The sequence below is a fragment of the Acyrthosiphon pisum genome, chromosome A3 (genome assembly GCF_005508785.2).
Source record: "Acyrthosiphon pisum isolate AL4f chromosome A3, pea_aphid_22Mar2018_4r6ur, whole genome shotgun sequence".
Lineage (NCBI taxonomy): Eukaryota > Metazoa > Arthropoda > Insecta > Hemiptera > Aphididae > Acyrthosiphon > Acyrthosiphon pisum.
Genome location: NC_042496.1, coordinates 37,030,612 through 37,051,786, shown reverse-complemented (window position 1 = coordinate 37,051,786; position 21,175 = coordinate 37,030,612). Strand labels below are relative to the sequence as shown.

Sequence of the window (21,175 nt, the reverse complement as noted above, 5' to 3'; positions counted from 1 at the left end):
CCCCCCGTAAATACGCCACTGATATATTATATCGGTGATCAAAGGATAACTTTTATTATAGGTACAAATATTCAAAAATAAAAATAAATATGCATAAATTAATAATCAACACGCGTGACTGATGTACACTTACACTGCTATAACACCAGCCAGATCACCAAAGAAATCCTTCCTTAAAACGTGTTTGTAATAATTCAATGATGGCATAGACGGTCGATGCGGCATAAGTTCTTCATTTCTAAATACTTTTTCAATCTCGTCCGCGTCGTATAGAAACACCATATCCGGTCTCCCGAGCAATTTTTCGATTTTTACAATATCTCCGTACTCTTTCCATAATCTCAATGAGAGTTTGTCTATTTCGGTTACTTTGTAGTCACCTGTGTATTTATAAGACATATATCATACAAAATCAAAATTTTATTATTTTAAATATGTTTGAAAATACACACAGAAAGATTTAGTGTTTCATGTATTTAATAACATTATATACCTAGATACTATATTATATTAAAGCTGTTGAAGCACTATATAATTTCGTGGTTTAAGACCAATAAGTGGAAGGTTAGTTATTACGCATTCCCCGATGTCTGATAACTGTTTTTTAGTTGAATTTAGCTTTTTTTCTTGTTTATGTATGAAAACATTTTCTTGGTATTTTAATTTAACAAGCCTTAAAATAAAAATTATTCAAAAAATAAAATTTTTTTTTTCAATTCTATATAATATATTTATAAATGTGTATTAATAATTTATTGTAAACGTTGGGTAAATATTTTTCCTACATAACAAGTAAAAAGTTTAATAAATACAAATGTTTTGACAACGTTTAAATTGATTAAGTGCTGGTACAAAATACATAGTATTTATTAAAAAAAATGTTTGTCTTTTATATTAGTTTCTATACTAGTAAATTAGTACATAGACTTAGGGTCCCTAAGGCAATTTAAAGAAGCATTTGAATTTGTATAGAGTTCTAAGTGATTTTGGTTCTTTCACACTAATATGCTCATTAATGTATTCACACAAACATTCCAACTATAATAAGCTGCCAATATTTCAACAGCCTTAATACCTACTTTCTTTTAATAATTGTTGAATAATTGAAATTCTATTACTTTGTACTAACATAATATTATATTACAAAATAGTATAGGTTATGATGTACGCATGTGTAAAGTGTAATACCTACGATTGCATATTATTTTTTTTTTTATAAAATGTAAATATAATAACAAGACACAAGTACTAAAACACCTAGTAATTACATTATTCTTTAAAATGTATATAATATGCAAAGGTGGGCAAGTTAATAAAAATAAATAACTCAAGTTAAGTTAAGTTAAGAGGATACAAGATCGATAAGTTAAAAGTTAATATAAAAAAAAATATTAACTTAACTCAGTTTATAAAAGTTTATCTATTTTTTTTAAATTAGTATGTAAATCACATCAAGAGTGAATGTGTCTCTCTAGTTTCTAATTTATAAATTATAAAAAACAATTTTATTGAACTTTTATCATAATGCACACTGTATACCATTTTACTTTTACTTTACTATTATTTACTAATTTAAACTATATACTCATCTCAAATTAATAATTTAACAAATATATTTTTTTATATCTTATAGCAATTGAATGTCATAATACGTGACGATGAGTACATATATATTCATATATATTATAAGGTATATAACAATAACATTAAAACATAACAATTGTCAATTTGTATTTTAAAATTATTAATTTTATTAAAAACATTTATAATTGCAACTCGCATAATATATAATTCACAACTTAATAAAATATATTAATATGCACAAAATTATGTTATCAAGAAAAATAACAGAAATGTTTGTGTTTTTGTATTGGATTATTTTTATTTTATACTGATATAGTAATATTTACGTAAAAACGAAAAATTTCAAAATGTTTTTAACTTGATGGATTTTTTTTAAAATCAACTGAGAAAATCTAAGTTATTTCAACTGTAAATTAAACTAGTTAAGTTCGGAAGTTGATTAGAAAATAAACTAACTAGTTAAGTTAAAAAGTTTAAAAAAAATTAACTTTTTAATTCAACTTTAACTTTTTAACTAGTTAATGCCCACCTTTGATAATATGTATATTATATTAATAATTATCATAAGTTCATTTTCGTTTAATAATAAATAGTGTTTCAAATACGTTATTTAAATAAGAAAAACACTTAAAAATAAAACCATTTGTTTACTCTGTTACTTGATATTATATTTTAAAATTCTTTTATATAGCTATAGAGTATAGGTATACACTTACCGATATATGACATAAACCTCCAATTATTGCCCAATAACGGTAACGACTTTGGGCCCGGTAGTTCCGAATAATCTTTGACAAAATCTACATCTCCTTGTGATACACTCGTAAAAACTTCAGTCGACTTGTTGGCATGATCAACCGTAATCCTTAAATTCCTCAACCGTCTGGCCAAAACGGACATTTTATTATTTTTATTATTGGGCGTCTACGAAACCTGTAAACAAATGATTGCGTGCATGCGATGTATACCTATATTATTAGTCCATTGTTTGGATCATATAGGTACGTAGTACGCGTTTATAATGCAATAGCCATAGTATACGATCTAAGGTACGTTGCTTATAATGATGCATTGATCATATTTTATTTATTATTTTATTATACCACGTGGTTGATGACGACGCGCTGTGATGAAAAAACATACTTACACCGGGATGTACCTATACAATGGCTGACATCAATTTAATACCTATTTATAATGATTCCTCAACAGGAATATAATATAACGAACATAGATTGCAGGCCTATAGCGAATCGATTCATTGGTGCTATTATATGTGTCGTGGCACACCATTATATAGGTAGGTACACCTATATTAGAAACTTTATTTGTCCTAGATTTCGTTTCACATTCTCATCACGAACAAATATTGATAAGTTTCCGTTTGATCCAACATTAAAAAGCTGTACTAGGTATTGTACTTTTGATTTTCAAGACAATTGCAAAAGTTTTTATATTATTTAGAACAAATATTGTGTTGTAATTCATAACACCAGATAATGAATCTTTATTGTTTATTGTCATAAAGAGTTTATTCAAACGAATATCAAAATAATATGTAAAAAATCTGAAAAATCGTTAATATTTTAAATAGGTATTTCGAAAATTCTATGGTTATTATTTAAGTTTTCCTTTGAAATAAAACTAGAATAATATAGGTACCTATAATAATTTTAGATTTTAATTTACCATATTTAAATAAATATTTATTGTATATAAATGGTGTGTGGGTTTGCATTTACATGGATTTTAGAATTATAAACAAAATATAATAAATAAAATAATGTGTATAAATAATATCAGTAAACCTGATCTGCAGTTTCCATATTATATGTATTTTATAATAATATTAAGATAATTTTTTTTTTCAATTACCTGTTTAATTAGTTATACGTAGTAGTATTCATTTTAATTCATTTTATCCCTGCATGTACCTATACAACTCGATAAAATAATCTCAACTGAAATTTATAATAAATTTATCACGACGGTTTCCGCAACTAGTAACACAGTAATACATGAGTATACACGACTAACACTAAACGCGAATAGTTTGATGCTTGTACCTACAATATAGGTAGGTAGGGTTTTCTCTTTCGTAAATTTCGCCGTGGGATGAATTAACTTAAATGTTTATTTCGTAATGTACCTACCTATGTATAATACACGCGCCAAGACCCGTCAGTCCGGTTCAGAAAAAAGGAAATTTGCAGTGAAAGGACGGTATTGCAACGAAGATATTATCGCTAGACACTAATTTCACGATTGTTTATCCCCTGCCCAACGATCCATCCGGATGGACGTAGCTGATTATTATAAAGAAACACGAGTAGTGGCGTAAATGTATAGCGGTTCTGGCATACTTCACACAAATTATTTTTTTTTTGTTTGTCTAAAAATATATTTCTGATTAGTTACACATAGTTAAATTTTCATTTATTTTCCACTTATTTTCAGTTATTTATCAAGCATTTACAGCTTTACCCATCAATTTCTCCGCAGTTTTTATTTGAAAATTGAAATATTAAAATAATTTATTGTGGACAATAATTTTTTACACATGTATGTTGGTGCAAATATTGAGCTTATATATCAATATATTTAGAATGAGCTTCTCTCTTCAAAGTATACCAATAAAATAATATGTTTGGAAGCAGTAAGTTCCAAACTTTTATAATAATTATAAATTATTGCAGGTAACGTCGTTTTTTAGAAATACACAATAAAGAATTTTTTATCAAATACAAGATTAAGTAATACAATACAATACAAATACAATGAGACAATATATATTATATTATAGTATATTTTGTGGCAAGGGTGGAAAGTGAGCTATTTGAGATTGTTTCAGTCGTGGGACCAAGACTGAAATTGCCTCCTAGCACGAGCCACACATACTATTTTTTGTCACGCCTCTGCGTTTATCGATCACAGTAAATCAAAGGTAATGGTGGGATAGGGATCTATGCAACAACTATAGACTATTGTACGAAAACAATATTTCATGAAGGAAATGATTTTGTTTTATTTATTTTAAGAGTCATGGATGAAGGTTTATTTATAATATGAACATAGGATGTAACCAAAAATGTATGTTTTGTAAGGACCGTGGTATAGATTTCAGTATAAATAATAATTATTAATTACTATATTAAAATAAAATAAGAATAAAAAAAAAGGTGGGTAAGTGGATGTCACTCTGTACAGTCACTGTAAAATGGATAGTATTAAATTTGAATTCAATGATATAATATCACTGTATAAGAAAAACGATTCTGAGCGGAGACGGTATGGCAGTCTAGGTATAAGGTATCTTATATACTTATCTATGGTATTAAAAAAAAAATTGACCAATAATAGGTATCTATAATAAATTCCAAATTAATCATATCACAATATCCATTAGGTACTTATAACGCGTTATACATCAATAACAAATCGTGGTACTATTATAGATATATAATAGTATACTTTAGAATTTTCAATAATATACACCCACAACAAAATTACTAAAATAGTTATTCCAGGTTTTTTAATATGTGAATTCGTCCAAATTTGAGATTAAAATGACTATAAAAATAAATTGTGCTTATGTATTTTTTAGATTTTTTGATAACAGAATTAACTACTTAGGTGGAATCTAGTTTTACATTTTTAATCCTTAGATATAAAAATTGAACATTTTATAAATTTTTAACTACGAAATAATTATTAAATCTTGTCAAAATTCGATCTTTAAATGCTTATAAAAAAAAACTGTGACTAAGGATTTTTAATATTTTTCATCTGATTTTGAAACAATATACTAGGAGCCTTTTATTAAATTTTCAAGCTTTTTTAATCAACAAATAAAATTTTATTGATATTTTTAGAAAAAAAACTAAAAAAAAATGAAAACTGACAATGTCCGTTAAGAGCTCAAAATATTTTGAAAATGTTACGGTGTATAGGAAATGCTAATATAAACATTCAGTCAAAATTTCATGTATATACAGTCATTATTTTTAAAGTTACACCAAAAACCAAATTCAATTTTGTGAAAAATCGATTTTGCGTAAAAATTCCCGTTTTTCCTTAATTTTTCTTTGGTTTTTCTTGGCGCTTTTGAAAATTACTGGGAATTTTAAATTTTGACCTGCCCAATGCACCAACGATATTCGCTTTCCAATCGAACAAGATACTGAAGTTGAAAATCGAAGCATTATTTCGACTACTAATCGTGTACACAGACACAAAAAAAATAAAAAAAACACACATCATTGTAAAATCAATACATTCATCGTTCCACTCAGAATCTAAAATGTAATCATGGCAAAGGTAATGCACTATGAAGGGACCTATATGCAACAATCAGATTATTCTACGAAAACAATTTCATGAAATAAAAATATTTTCGTGTATCATGGTGCACCGCTAAAATTTGGATATTGTGCTCCCTTTGATCTTCGTCTTTGGCCTGACATTCGTCTTCACATTTGGTGATTTGAACCGTAGTATGCCCTTTTGGACCCGTTTCTCCATCTTTTCACCTTCTTTGAATTTCGACTACTTATCGTGTACACAGACACAAAAAAAATAAAAAAATAAAAAAATAAATAAAAAAACACACATCATTGTAAAATCAATACATTCATCGTTCCACTCAGAATCTAAAATAACGTATGTTCAGCTTACGAGGAACATTCCATTAAATTTGCAAGGTTTTTAACCAAGAAAAAATGTTTTAACGACACTTCTAGACGAAACTTAAATGTGTATATTACAATTTACTATATAATATGTACATACAGCTCAAAAAGAGTCAAAATATATTGAAAATTTAGTGATTTTGGCAGACTTGACACACATCATCGGATCAGGAAAAGAAAACAGAGAACTCGTTCTGCTGTATAGTCAGGGCTTAAAGAGGGAAAAAACTCCAGAGGGGACTAACTTCTCTAAAATGTCTTTACTAAAATACTTTATAATGTCTATATAATATGTATAGGTACCTAGTGTTAGCATGATTCTTGTATAGTATCATAATCTTATTATCTTATCCGTTATTTACTTATTTCGCACTAAAAATAGTGTGCGGTTTTAACCCACTATAAGTTTAGTTATACAATGACCGATAAAGTGTGCGGTCTTTTTTAGATAGAAATAAAAAATATGCGTTATTCGGTTGCAACCAGTTTGTTAACTATACGTTTCTCTGAAGTTAAGTAAATTATTAATACCTAAGTTGATTGTTGTTTTGCTTGATAAAACACTTATGTACAATAATAATTAATTATCATGCAATATACATAATATAATAATATATACCTAGTATTTTCAGGTAATACGCGTTTAAATAATATATTATATCTAATCTATATTAAATTATTTAAAGTATATTTTGAAGACATCGGATTTATTTATCTACAACATTTTAAAATCTTAAAAATTAGTAATAATTGAATTCATTAGCAACTATAGCTATAAATAAACAATGTTAAATTGTTGAAAAAATAGTTTATACCGCATAATATATTGTATTTACATACTATTTAAAATATGAAAAATGACTAAAAAATATCACATCATGGTACGTACTACCATCCTAAGTACATTTTTCTACTTTAATATGAAATTTATTGAATATCTAATTATACATATCCATGAAGAGTGTAACAGAAAATAACTGACAAATGTAATTATTAACTGACTATAGGTATGTGTAATGACCTAATTTTAATAAACTAAAAAAAAAAGTGATATTGAATTAAAAATAATCAATGGATTAAATAAAACAGACGTTATTAAATCATTGGGTAATTAAATTTGTCAGTTAAGTATTTATCATTTATGTAACACTCTATATATGCTGTATGGCTTATAATCTGTAAACAATATCAAGATCATTGTTGACATTACTGATATTCTTAAACAGTTGTCTAATCAACAATTTTGTGGTTTAAAGATTATCGAAAACAAATTAAAGGAAGAACGGACTGAAAAGATTGGAGATAACAACCGGCATAAAAAAAGAAAGAAGAAATCAAAAAACAATCAACAGCCGTTTTTCAAAACTGACAAAGTAAGTGATATGAATCTACAATCAACCGATTTCTCGAAAAAACATTATGATAGAGTTAATCATACAGTACGCAAAGACAACAAAAAAGAATTGAAAAAGACAGGTAAAAAAAAAATTCAAAGCACAAACGAAGTATTTATAAGCTTGACTTTTCAGAATTGAAAAATAGCGTTGTTGATGTTAATTTTGAAAAAGCCGATATTGATTTGAGAAAAAATAAAAAATCTCATAATCTAATTGATGTAAAACCATCGAGCCCTAAAGAGCTGAGAAAGCCATACGTGTTTAAAAAGCGGATTGTTGGTCGATCGAAAAACTATAATTTAATTTGTTACAATAATCGTTTTAACCATTTACCTGAAAACCATAATTGTATAGAATTTTGTAGTAAACAAGACCATAAAAAAAATGATAAAAATAATTGTCAATTAAATAATGAAAAGTCTGATGATCAACGTGATAAATCAGTTAGAGTAGTCACACCTTTAAATGATAGCGAAAATGCAGACCAATGTTCAAATTCGATTTTTTTTACAACTCAAAATAAAGAACAATTGCAATATGACAGAAGTGTGAAGGGTGATGATATTAAAACAAGGATTATCAATAGAGGAACCAATTACACAACAGGTACTTAGTTAACGTGGTTTTAAAACAATTAAATCCATTTTGATAATGTTAAAGCCATATGGGTATTACTGCCATTTTATAATTATAATCAATATCTAGTTTTAAATATTAATAGGTAACTCAATTCTAAAAAAATAACAAATAAACAAATAAAGTTTTAAAAAATTAAGCCATTAAATTCTTAAATTATACGTAGGTATGTACGTATAAAATAGGGGTGTGATTTTGATGCAATATCATAATTTTTCTTGGGTTTTATTAAAACACAACTCCGTAAGTGGAAAATTACACTTTTGATGACAATTTTTTTTATGTTTTTAAAGAATTGTTTAAGTGATAGAACTTTTTTCACAATTTATTATTGAAGCAAACGTATACAACGTAGTATACCTACTTAAAACATTTATGTTAGCAATAAAAACCACCATCGACTATACCGTTTTCTATCTACAAATAATTAAAGAGGCAATAACAATACTTCTATTATATATTAACTAAGTTTAGTATTTTAAAGTGTCTTCCGAATAAAACTTCACAGTTGTACAACACATTACGTTGTTTCTAAACTGTAAATATATTTTTTAACGTATTTTTATACAGTGCATAATATCTTATAATTTGATTTTTTTTTTTAGGGCATTTCATTTCCAGTACTATTTATAAATATTAAATAAGTATACAATTTATTGTATTATGCTTACTTTAAAACAGTGTTTTTTTGTTTGTCGATATTTAAGGTCAACATCTTCAGTATACAGACAATTCTATACAAAACTACAACATGAAAAATTTCAATGATTACCACGATAAACTTAATTGGGGTTTTTATAGTCATAATGGTCAAAATACCTACAGTATAAATAATGCGGAAAATCCGAGAAGAAATAAATATATCAGGTATTTATGAATTGTGAAAAATATAAAGGTCGTCGACCATGAATAGAGACCCAACAATTTTACTAGTAACTTTTGACATATAGGAACAGTAAACCAATAATAGAATCGTTTCATAAGGGCGAATACGATAAAAGCATGGTTTACATAGGTTCTAAGTATACGGACCAGGATATTGCTAAAAATCAAAAATTGAATTCGGATGTTATGGATATTAATTTAAATCCACCATCCAATTCAACATTTATTAGCACGATAAATCTGCAAAAGTTACAAGAAAATAAACATAATAATAAGGTAATAAAGATAAACTATAACAAATAACAAAAAAAAATGTCTTAGTTGTTGTCCATATGAAATTGTTTGTGGGTGTCTTGATTTTATTATGACGTAGGCCTCTCAGTCATTTTGAACTTAAGTTCACCATCAGGAGCGTACATGAATGTTACTTTGTATTCCAATGGTTTATGCAAATACTCGAGCTTGTGCGATCGTATCAACTATACAAAATAAAATATTATTTACTACACTTTTTGTCACGATACAACATTTATTATTAGTAGATTAAATATATATTTTTTTTATTTTTAAGAGAAATTTACAATCTATACCTTAGGCACAATAGGTAAATGTGATACAGAATATACATATAAGGTATCAAAACAAATTAATATTAATAATAATAACAGTTCACAATAAATTATATATAACATGTTACGTTTGATGAGAGCAGCAACCCATTAATGACACTTTCGCTCGTTTTTTTTTATTTATATAATATGTATTATACATATTTTATTTTATTTTTATTTTTTTATATGAATATACTTAATTTTTTAGTACTTGATTTATACAAGCGAGTCACGGCACCATTTTCGTTTTAACCTTCTTGGAGGGTTTCCGGGGATAGTTGGGGTAGAGAGATTTCGAACGAGCGGATTGGGGTGAGATAATAAGTGGAGGTGGAAACGTTTGTAATACATTTTTGCTTCCTCATGCGCTAGAGGTATTTTTAAATCTGAATGAATAGTATGATTAAAAACATAAGGAGGGACATTTAATAATTTACGAAGAGATTTTGGAAAGTTTGAATTTTGTTTAGATTGGACTTTTTTGCGTTTCCCCATAGTTGCAGTCCATATGTCCACATGGGTTAAGTAAGGATTTATAAATAAGAAGTTTGGTACTAGTGTGAGTGTATCTGTTATTATAAATGAGATTTTTTAAAAGACGTAAACGTTGGTTTAAGTTTATTCTTTTTGATTTAATATGCTGGGCCCATGTGAGCCTTTTATCGAGGGTTAGGTCAAAATATTTAGTGTTCTGAGCACTTGGAATTTGGGTCCCGTTTATGAAAACATCATTGCAAGGAGTAAGTCTTAGGGTGAACGTCGTATGGATGGACTTCGCTTGATGATTAAATATAAAAATTAAAACAAGTTATTTTAATTAATTTATAATTATAATATATTATTATGTACATTTGAATTACCTTCGCCAAGAAGACTTGCATTTCTAAGTCAGCAAATCTTCTTCCTAGACACATTCTTGGCCCATGCCCGTACGGCAACGAAGCAAATGGATGAATATAATCGGTTGATTGTTTCAACCACCTTTCAGGTTTAAACTGTTTACAGTCCGTTACGTATTCTTCCATATTCCCCGTAACAATTGTTGGGAAGACTAACTGAATCTATTTAAAAAATGAAATTCGTTATGATACTGTGTGAATTTTTTAGCACTCATTATTTTGAAGAAAGTTAATATATTTTTAAATACAACTTTTAATGAATGTTAAAATAAAAATTCTATGTAGTTTATTAATTATTAGTTTAGTATATTTAATTTTTGTATAACATTATATTTTTATAATATCATGTCTATGTTATATAGATATCAACTTCTAAATCTAAGATGTTCGCGCAAACTTATAACCTTCAAAACTACACGAAAACAATAAATAATAGTTCTGCGGGTTTATCTTACGATCAAAACAAACAAGAAGATAAAATCGACCCAAAAAAATATTATTTAAAATATGATAAAACTAAAGATAATTATTCAGAGGAAAACGTAAATTGGACAAAAAAAATCAATTTATATAAAAATAAAGAAAATATAAAATATTATAATAACGAAAGCAATGAAAATAATTACAATGATATAAAATCTATTGGTATCAATAATTTAGAAATGTTCACTGCATATTTTGATAAAAGTAAGTTTTTATTATATAATTTTTTAGTTACAATTAATACATTTTTATTTTTATAGTTTGGGAAACCGTTATGCAAGAAATTTCGGGATACTGAATGATTAATCGTTTTTTTTTTGTGTTGATTAGTAAAATATAAATTAAATTCAACATTTTATAATTATTATTGTGTCTTTTGTTTAATTCATATTACTATGTATATGATTGTTAGTTGTTACAACATTAAACTTACACCTTTTGGTATTCTGTATCCACAAATCACCATATCCTTTTGAAGGGTTCTACCATTACCAATCACAGTTGAATACATTCTATAATAATCATTCAGTGAGTAAACCGTAAACGTGTTACATAAGCTTAAACAATTTTACCGTAATACTTCTTTGATAAACGCTTTCAAATATACCATCTTTTCTAATTTACTTGCGTCAAGCTTATCGTCTTTATTTGGTAAAATTTTCAGTATTTCTTGATGTATTTTTTCTTGTTCTTCTGGTCGTGTGGCTATTTGATAAAGCATTGAGCATACAGCCATTGAAATCTAAACAGCAGTTTATTTTACTGGGCGTAAGTAAATATTTTATAATACTATAACTATTATATATTACTATTTACTTAGACGTAAATTTTAGTTATAAAAATATAAATTATAATACATTTTTACGGTAAAAAAAATATGCCATATTTAAATGACCTAACAATTAACTAGAAAGTAGCATAATACAAAACCGCAAAAGATTTCCAGCTTTTGCGATAGATGCATTAAAAGTAATATAATTTATAATTGTACCAAAAATGTTATTCATTCGAAAAATGCTACACTAAAATGTTAATCCCAAACATCGAAAAGGTTTTTGATTAAACTGCACATAACCCTATAATACATTAATACCTATATGGATGTATACCTAATATAGTATAATCACTTATTAAGCAAATAGGAAATACGCTTCAAAAATGTATAAATTGTACCTACAGACGGTCTTGTAAAGAATACTTTTATTTTGTATTCGAAATACATATTCGAATAAATGAGAATTAAGGTATTCAGAATACGTATACGAATAGTTCTTAAAATGTATTCGAATACTATCAGAATACTTTTTCTCACAACTAGTTTTTGTCAGTTTTTGAAAGATTGGTAATTAACATTTATTATTTAATAATTTAACATACAACGTAATCAAAAGTTATTTATACATTTTTACCACATATGATACGGCCGATACGGACCATACGGGATACAATTATACAACACATTGGTGTTTATAAAAATAATCATATCATGGACCAATATTCTATTTCGTTTAAAGAAAAAAATTAATATTCATGATTTATAATGTCTTGTCACAAATTTAAAACTATTTTTCTAGATCGGAAAAAAATATTTTTTTAATGAATAAAAAATACAAATAAAAGTATTCAGAATACGTATTTGAAAACTTTTGAAAAAAGTATTTAAAATAGTATTCGAATACAAAATAAGTATTCAAATACTTTTATTCCAATACTAATTTATTCAAATACTTTACAAGACTGCCTACAGAGTATAGGTATTAATTTACATAATTTAAAATTATTACATGGCATTGGTAACTTACTATTTTATTAGAATAAATATAGACATATCTAATAAATATAAATAAACATTTACGAACCGTATCAATCCCAACTAAAATAAGATCCAACGCCAATATGTAAGCAGTTTTTGGATCAGGTTCATTTGCCAAAATTCTCTCAACCAAAGACAATTCGCTTTCATTCACCGATTGTGATTTATTTTTTAATCTCAACATTGCATCGTCAATGTACTTCATACAAATTCTATTAAAATTAAAAATATTAATAATTTATTATTACAAAAACGACTATAAGAATTCTATATTTAGGTATATAATTATATATACACGTTTAATGTTAAGATAATAATATAATATTATATATTAATACATGACATTTTATTTTTTGACTGCCTACTTTTTTTTGTAATATAATAATTTTGCATATTATATAATTTGTGCCGTTGTTAGCCATATTATATTAACATGACAGGAACTGTTTATAACACCATCACGAACAGTGTGGAAACATGTCGCAGTGATGTAGCCTGTCTTGATAACAAAATACAATAATCTATTTATCTATATTCTATATATTGCTATTTTCCGTACTACCCAACACTGCCATATATATGGGTAAACGAGTAAAGAACAAGCTCCCTTTATCTGCACGTTTTCCATACACTCATGTCTTGTCTATTGACTATCAGTATAAGCCATAAGGTAAAGGTCTATGTTGTTAGCAACTCAAAAATATTAAATTTATACCTCAAAATCCTGTAATTATAATTTTAAAGTAATTATTTGAAAATAGACAGAAATAAGTAAATAATGGCACATTATTACAATTATTATCATGATAATAATTGTGTACCTATATCCGTGATACAAATATGTGCTACTTTTGTAGTTTAGTAGACCATTTTTCGGTTTCAGAAAAGTAAGTTTAATTAGGTTAGGTTAACTTATCTATTATTTAGCATATTTAATATACTAAATGGTGTATATTATTATATACTAAATAATGTACCTATCTATTGTTTTGACGCACCTACTATTAATTGACATTGACTTTAATTTAAAAGATATATTTTTTTAAATCATGTAGGTATCTATATAGATTATGTAGTATAATAATTTGTTAAATACGTACTCAATGAAATAATCCATATTTGAAACATATTTTTTCCAGAGTGTGGATGGCAAGTATCGCCAAAACGGGTACTTAAGCTCTAATAAGGCCACATTCCGGAGTGCGTATTTCGCGGCATCGATTATTTTCTGTGGCTCTGAATTTTTCGGTAAATCCGGGTTTAGACAACCTAGTCTTGCGTCTAATGCCACACGACCTATACATTCCAAAGCCCATTTATGAATTTCATTATCAAAGTCAGCTGGCATTTCAGAATTTTCGTTTTTCATTTCTTGCATCCTTTAATCATAATTTAGGGAAGTATTGTAATACGTTAATTAACAGCGATGAGAATATATTGATTTTTAATTTTGGGTATATATGTATGGGTATAATACATGTATGGTATTCAGCACTATATACTCGTATACGTACCGTTTTATAAAGTAGTCGGAAACTTCTTCAATTGGTTGAATATATTTCTTAACAGTTTGTGGCTGTAAAACAGGCTTTTGAACTTTAGTTCTGAATTCTCTCCACGCCTCTCCATGCCTAAATAGTTAATTTAGATAATGTTACACATTATTATACAATATAATTATAAATATTGTGAAGTGTACATATTGTTTATTTGTTTTAGTTCTAACACTCACACTCCAACAACACCCGGTAGTCTCCCGAAAAATTGTCCTCGAACCTGACTTTTATATTTAACCAAACACGGCATAGAAGGTCTAAACGGCGTATCGCCTTCTTGTCTATAAACTTTTTCTATTTCATCAGCATCGTAAACAAATAGCAAATCTGGTCGACCAACAAGATTGCCCAACTTTGCTATTTTCCCATATTGCTTGTACAGTATGTAGGAAACGTTTGCCAAATCTGATATCTGATAAGGGCCTTCAACATAATATATAGTAATTAAACGCTTGAGCTTGAAAAATATAATATTTGAACTACTATACAGTATAATATACTTATATAATATAGTTATAATTTATATACAATGTACTATATACCACAACCAGGGCTCGTAAGTTTAGGCATTTACTTATAAATCTTGTTATATCATAGTAAAACATAAACACAAAGCTAAGTCCTAAGTATAATATTATAGAAATTTGTTTCAAGGGCTCAGGCGATACGATCTCAATTCCTGAGCTCCGAGAGAGCCACTTAGGAGGGTCAAAAGTAGAAATTTCTCTGTACTTTTTAATATAATTAGGGAAAACAAAACGCATTTTGTTAAGATTTGAACTTTAAATGTTTATCAAAAAAAATTATGACTATACGGAATTTTAATATTTTTCAAATGCCATTGTAACAATATATAATTGTCAAGTATTTTTACCCAACAAATGACATTATTGACATTCATAGAAAAAAAAAACTAAAAAAGTTGAAAACTGAAAATATCCGCTAAAAGTTCAAAACAAATTAAAATATTTTGAAAATTCTATCGTGTATAGAAAATTCTAATATAAACAACAAATTAAAATTGCATGTATCTACGGGCATTTGTTTTAGAGTTACACCAAAAACCAAAATCGATTTTGTCGAAAATCATTTTTGTGTAAAAATTCCAATTTTTCCCTAAATTTTATTTTGTTTTTTCCGGCGCTTTTGAAAACTATTGGGAATTTTAAATGTTAACCTACCGAAAACAACAACTATAGATTCTAGATGAACCGAATCGCTCCGCTCACAATCTAAAAGAAATTGATAAAAATTGTTTTCTTCCTATTATGAGCTTTTATCGAATAATTTAAGGTTTTTTTACTGCATAATAACCCATTTAGCATATATGTATTTATTTTTTTATAGGAGCATAGTTGCATTCATATTTCAGAGTTGTATTAGGTACAGTGCATGTAACGAGCCCTAGCTAATTTATATATTATATTAAATATTGATATTACCTATAATTGGTAACATTCTCCAAGTGTTTCCTATAATTGGCCATGGCGTGGGTCCTGGGACCTGACTATAGTGTTTGGCTGTGATAAGATCATTAGTTACTTCTAGGGCTTCAGGTGATCCCGCAGAGACGTGGGGTGAATGTGCATGCTGTGTAGCTGTCGATCGCCATCTTATTGAATGAATTTGAAACTGACGAATATTTTTCATTGTGAATAACTGTGGACATTGTCGTATATTTCTTTAATGTTTGCATTCAGGTTATTTTAATTTAAAATAAAATGTTAGTATATAATGTTGTATAATGTTTACACATTTAATTAAACTGTACCAATAACAACAATAATATTGTTTAGAAAGTATTGTATTATAATTTATCATCTGTACAATACGCAATAGTATCATTAAGTGTATGATATTATTTGACAATAATTAAATATTGTATAGTGAAAGGAAGATTCAAGGGCAACCAGTAGAAAATATGTTAACGAACATCATTATTATAGGTATAGTATCATATATACGTACTCTAAAATGTATTGTACCATAATTTATACTAATAATTGTATTATCCTTAAAACCAGTGGGTTTCTACAAAAATCATAATATTCTTTAAATAAAAATTAAACGGCAGGTAATATTAATTGTAATGTTAATAAATATATCTCATTGGAATAGCTTTCTAAATGTTACAAATAAAAATAAAAATATTAATAAGCTATTTTACTAAGGGGGATAATGAACATGCTCAATACCTACTTTTGAAAATCTAAAAATTGTTTATTAATTACAAAAAATAAAAATGTATCTGTATATAATAGCTAGTATATTATTTTTATTATTACCTACTGTTTGTTATTTGATTTGCAATATTATATTATTATTGTATAGTTAGTGCTTTAGCGGTATTATTGTATAATTATAATTTATAGATAAGTATGGTATCTTACTTTTCGAAGAATATCATTGAAGTCACCGGTCCTGCAGCAGTACATATATTATTCGATCAACAATTACGAACACAGATGGACACTGGTCATCGTTATACTTGTGTACGTTGAACTATAGTGAAAGTTCTACATATTTAACTCTTTTGTAGTGTAGCCAACACAAATGTTTATTAAAATAATTTGTGATGTTCTATAATATATTATAATATAATTGTACTAATATTAAATTAAAATGTTTAGGTAAAAATGTTTGGATTAAGTTAAAACTTAACTTGGACACCATTCGAAATATATAATATAGGTGCAGCGATTCATGTATGTACCTACTTAATTATATAACGTATTATATCGTTTATAATAAAATTATAACATTAAACATTTTAAAATATGTAGGTATAATTTGTTTATACCAAGTATTATCATCAAGTACCTATAATAATTGTTATTTAGCTTCAAAAAATTATTTTAAAAATAAAAATAAAATTGGGAAATAGTAGCTCTGCAGTAGTAGATATCGACTGTCGAGCAATCATTGAGTAGGTCACTGTATATTTGAATTCAATGAAATATTATTGCATGTGAAAAACGATTCTGTGAGTGGTCATACCTATAATTCTATAAGAATATTTTATTATAGGTACTATTTATTAAATTAAAACTAAAATCATTATTTTTGTTTAAATATTCGATTTGTCGACATTATAACTTAAAATGTGTATAAAAAAATTGTATCTATATGTATATTTTGAAAATGTTTAGGCTGCTATAAGAACAACTTTAGCATATATATTTTTAACTACAAAACAATATTTGAAGATTTTCGTGAGTTTAAAAATACAAAATTTGAACTTCAAACGGCTATAAAAAGATTTTGCGTACATTAATAGGCCTATGTATTTTGATATTTTTAATTTTCTATATGTGTAACTTGTATAAAAAATCTTGTTTAAAATTGTCAAGCTTTTTGACTGAATATAATATAATAACATAACATTTTTTTTAACATGTAAAGAAGGCGCAGCGTGATAGGCATGTCCAATTGGTAATTGGTAATAACTAACAAGTGTGACCGCGAATGATTTAAGCCTGATAAACATTGTAAAAATAATAAATAATACAGACACACAGTACATGATGTACATCAATGCATATATAGTATTAATGTACTAAAGTATATAGTATTACCTATATGGTTAGTTCCTCTAATCATTGATTTACCTAATTGTTTTTTATGATACCATTGTCATTTATTAGTATATTTCAATAGGTAGGTAGGTACATCGTACATGAAGACTAGAATAACAACATTATCTGTGTTTGTACGTGGTTTTTTTATGATAATTTTATTCAGTTTTTATAAAGTGAGTATTATGAGCATTTTTAATTTACCCTATATTATATATATGCAACACTTAGAAAAAATGTAATCATCGTAAAAAACCCACATACGAACACAGATAATGTTCTTACCATCAAGTTTCATATACCTAATAGGTCATTATAATTTTTAAGCTAAGGAAGCTGTACGTGATTTGCTGAACGTAAATTTGGTATGTAATATACGCACTTGTAAGACGGAGATAATACATGCCTGCGTGTTACGTCCTTTTAAAGATACACATATTATAGGTACCTATATATAGAAACATTAAAAACATGTTTAAAGGGAATTGTGATTTTGGTTCCGGTTGTCGTTCGCGCATCACTATTGTTAATATTGACCTTTTTGTAAGACATTTGTGCATCGTTAGATTTTTGGGTTAGGTATACATCGTTTGCCAGGCACGGATCCAGAGAAAATATCTGGGGGGGGGGGCAACATTTTTTTTTTACAACACAAATACAATTATAATAAAATATTATACTTTACTAAAAATGTTTTCATAATAGTAGGTATAGGTACCTATAGCCGTATAGCTAATCAATGTTATCAATAAATTATTGATTATTTAATAAATAAAGCGACAGTGTGAAAAAAAGTTTAGATTTTGTTTACCTATTTGTAATTTAATGTATAATATTTATATTTATAAAAAAATATGTCTGGGGGTAGGGCTTGGGCCACTGGATCCATCCCTGTCGTTAGCACACCGACCGTTTAAAAGGTCGAACATTATATTATGCACATCAATATTATTTAACCATAGAACTGAAAAAAAGGTGCCTACCTAAAAGCACAAGATGTTTTCTAAATATCTAGTGGTATCCATAATTTACAACGGGGTCCTGAACGTCGACAACTAGATTATATTCAAACACAATTTATATTTAATTCATTTTTACTCAAACTATATATATTATATTTATATATTATGTAAGTATATTTGTATTATAACTATGATTGTAACGTACCTACTAACGTGCCTATAATTGAACTGAACACAAATTATTTTTTATTCACTTTTATTCGAATCATATTCATATTTGTATTTGTTTTTGGAGTAAGTGTTTCAAAATTTAACATTTTTAACTACAAAATAATTTGCATATTTTCGAGATTTTGATGTTGTGTCAAAATATGAACTGTAAAATTGCTTATTTAACAAAAACTTATGGCTCTGATGTATATTTATTATTTTTATTTTTTAAACCTTATATTATTCATTATATCTATATAATATTATATGTATGTACATTTATATAATTATGATTAAAATTCAATTATTGAATTAATGCAATTTATTTTTAATTGTTACATAAAAACAAACTTATAAAACTTTTTATAAGATTTATGAAAATCATTAAATTTTCATTCGAAAATTATTTATCATACTCTTCTATTGTTCAGCATGTCGATGCGCCTACGATAATTTTTTGCAGGTAAATAGACAATGAGTAAACAATAATTTGCCGCTGATGTGCTAATGATCATAGAATAAGACAATGTACGATATTTTAAAACAGGTAGGTAAACAGATGATGCGCAAATGATATACGGCTGATTTCGGGTAGTGAGTAAGTTTCTATAGGAATTCACAGTATTACATAAATTTTGATTTAAATATGCAATTTACTATAATAGTCTGCATAATAACTAAAAAATATCATTATTTAACACACTAGCTGAGTGTGTAGAATCTGGCCCTCAAGTCGACATCATTATGACTGGCTTCACAAAAGTTATTGATTAGAAAGACAACAACTGGCTTTATATAGAACAGCTGATGATCTTAGGTATAGTACCCAATTCTATCTTGGAAAATTTTTTATTTTACAAGCAGATCTCAGTTCGTGAAACTTAATAAATTTTCAATATAAAAAGGAAAAAAATTAAGAAAGTAAAAAATGTTAAATGTCTATTAATAGCGCAACAATAGTCAAATCACTGTATATATAGGCTTAATATAACTTAAAATCTATATAATAAAATTAAGTGGCGGGATAATCGTGACCATTTTTCTCAAGAGATATTAGACCGATTCAATTTATTTTTTTTTCAATACATTCTTTTCGTCGAGAAGAAGAACGTATCGCCAATTATATTCGTGTCAGGACGCCACCGGTAGGGGCTCAAACGGGGATTATGAGATTTACGATTGAAATTTTTGTTTATTAATGGTTGCTATTGGTTACAGGAGAAATATTTAGTAGAAATTTGTATTTATTTGTTATTAGTCCCCATTTGGGCACACCAGGGACAAGCATGCGTCAAATCGAATGTTCACACATTGCCTACCAAGGTGGCTGAGTTGCACTTACTGCAGCGAGTTACACTTAAAAGGAGTTGAGTAATCACAATATTTTAAGAGTTATATTTTTTTACGCGCAACGGAGTGCACGGAACAGCTAGTTTAAAATAAATATATAATGTGACTACATTTAGGCTTAAAATATAATACCTTTATAGTATATTAGTATACTTACCTACTATATAGTAACTATAGTTTAATGATTAAATAGTATAGTATAGGTAATACAAATACAAGTGAGCTTTTTCGTATTATACCTATATTTTAATATTTTTAGTTTATGCACGTAATATTTTAGTATGCTGTTATAAATCGATTTGATTTGTTTTAACTAGTTATATAAATTAATAATTTAATATAATTTTACTTATGAGTACCTATAGCCGTAAGTAGGTACCTAGCTCATATATAATTTAATTATAATCTAATATCTTACTATCTAAACTCAGGGGCGGACTGGCCCAGGGTGCTATACACCAAGTAGCACCTCGGGCCCCCGTTTGTATTTATGATCCGGGCCCCCGATTACCACAGTCGGTATACG

At 27.1% G+C, this 21,175-nt stretch overlaps 3 protein-coding genes across 6 annotated transcripts in view; 1 reads left to right on the top strand and 2 right to left on the bottom strand.

Moving 5' to 3' along the window:
• LOC100161793 (probable cytochrome P450 49a1) overlaps positions 1 to 3,894 on the bottom strand; it is a 9,675-nt gene extending 5,781 nt beyond the window's left edge. The window contains exons 1-3 of one of the 2 annotated variants that reach the window (XM_001946709.5): positions 3,460 to 3,894; positions 2,301 to 2,517; positions 134 to 380 (exon numbers count right to left, since the gene is read on the bottom strand). In XM_001946709.5, coding sequence (XP_001946744.2) covers positions 134 to 380; positions 2,301 to 2,484 — 431 coding nt within the window. In that variant the 5' untranslated portion in view covers positions 2,485 to 2,517; positions 3,460 to 3,894. Of the gene's footprint in view, positions 1 to 133; positions 381 to 2,300; positions 3,057 to 3,459 lie in introns of those variants that run through there. The other variant, XM_016808328.2, reaches the window with a different exon arrangement.
• LOC100575608 (GATA zinc finger domain-containing protein 14-like) overlaps positions 1 to 11,563 on the top strand; it is a 19,653-nt gene extending 8,090 nt beyond the window's left edge. The window contains exons 2-7 of one of the 2 annotated variants that reach the window (XM_029491562.1): positions 7,529 to 7,748; positions 7,802 to 8,275; positions 9,013 to 9,172; positions 9,256 to 9,466; positions 11,063 to 11,387; positions 11,444 to 11,563. In XM_029491562.1, the coding sequence (XP_029347422.1) occupies positions 7,655 to 7,748; positions 7,802 to 8,275; positions 9,013 to 9,172; positions 9,256 to 9,466; positions 11,063 to 11,387; positions 11,444 to 11,481 (1,302 nt within the window). In that variant the 5' untranslated portion in view covers positions 7,529 to 7,654 and the 3' untranslated portion in view covers positions 11,482 to 11,563. Of the gene's footprint in view, positions 1 to 7,528; positions 7,749 to 7,801; positions 8,276 to 9,012; positions 9,173 to 9,255; positions 9,467 to 11,062 lie in introns of both variants that reach the window. The other variant, XM_016808333.2, reaches the window with a different exon arrangement.
• Positions 9,345 to 17,064, bottom strand: LOC100164600 (probable cytochrome P450 301a1, mitochondrial). 2 transcript variants are annotated; one of them, XM_001948924.4, is made up of 10 exons: positions 16,943 to 17,063; positions 15,995 to 16,211; positions 14,729 to 14,975; positions 14,511 to 14,627; positions 14,097 to 14,375; positions 13,043 to 13,208; positions 11,756 to 11,925; positions 11,617 to 11,695; positions 10,662 to 10,862; positions 9,345 to 9,669 (listed from the first exon to the last, which is right to left on the bottom strand). In XM_001948924.4, exons 1-10 carry the CDS (start codon positions 16,985 to 16,987, stop codon positions 9,553 to 9,555), a joined length of 1,638 nt encoding a protein of 545 aa, XP_001948959.2. In that variant the 5' UTR covers positions 16,988 to 17,063; the 3' UTR covers positions 9,345 to 9,552. The 2 variants fall into 2 exon arrangements, with proteins under 2 accessions (XP_001948959.2, XP_016663816.1); XM_016808327.2 differs by lacking the exon at positions 9,345 to 9,669 and having other exon boundaries at positions 10,668 to 10,862; positions 11,619 to 11,695; positions 16,943 to 17,064.
• Between the last annotated feature and the right edge of the window lie 4,111 nt (positions 17,065 to 21,175).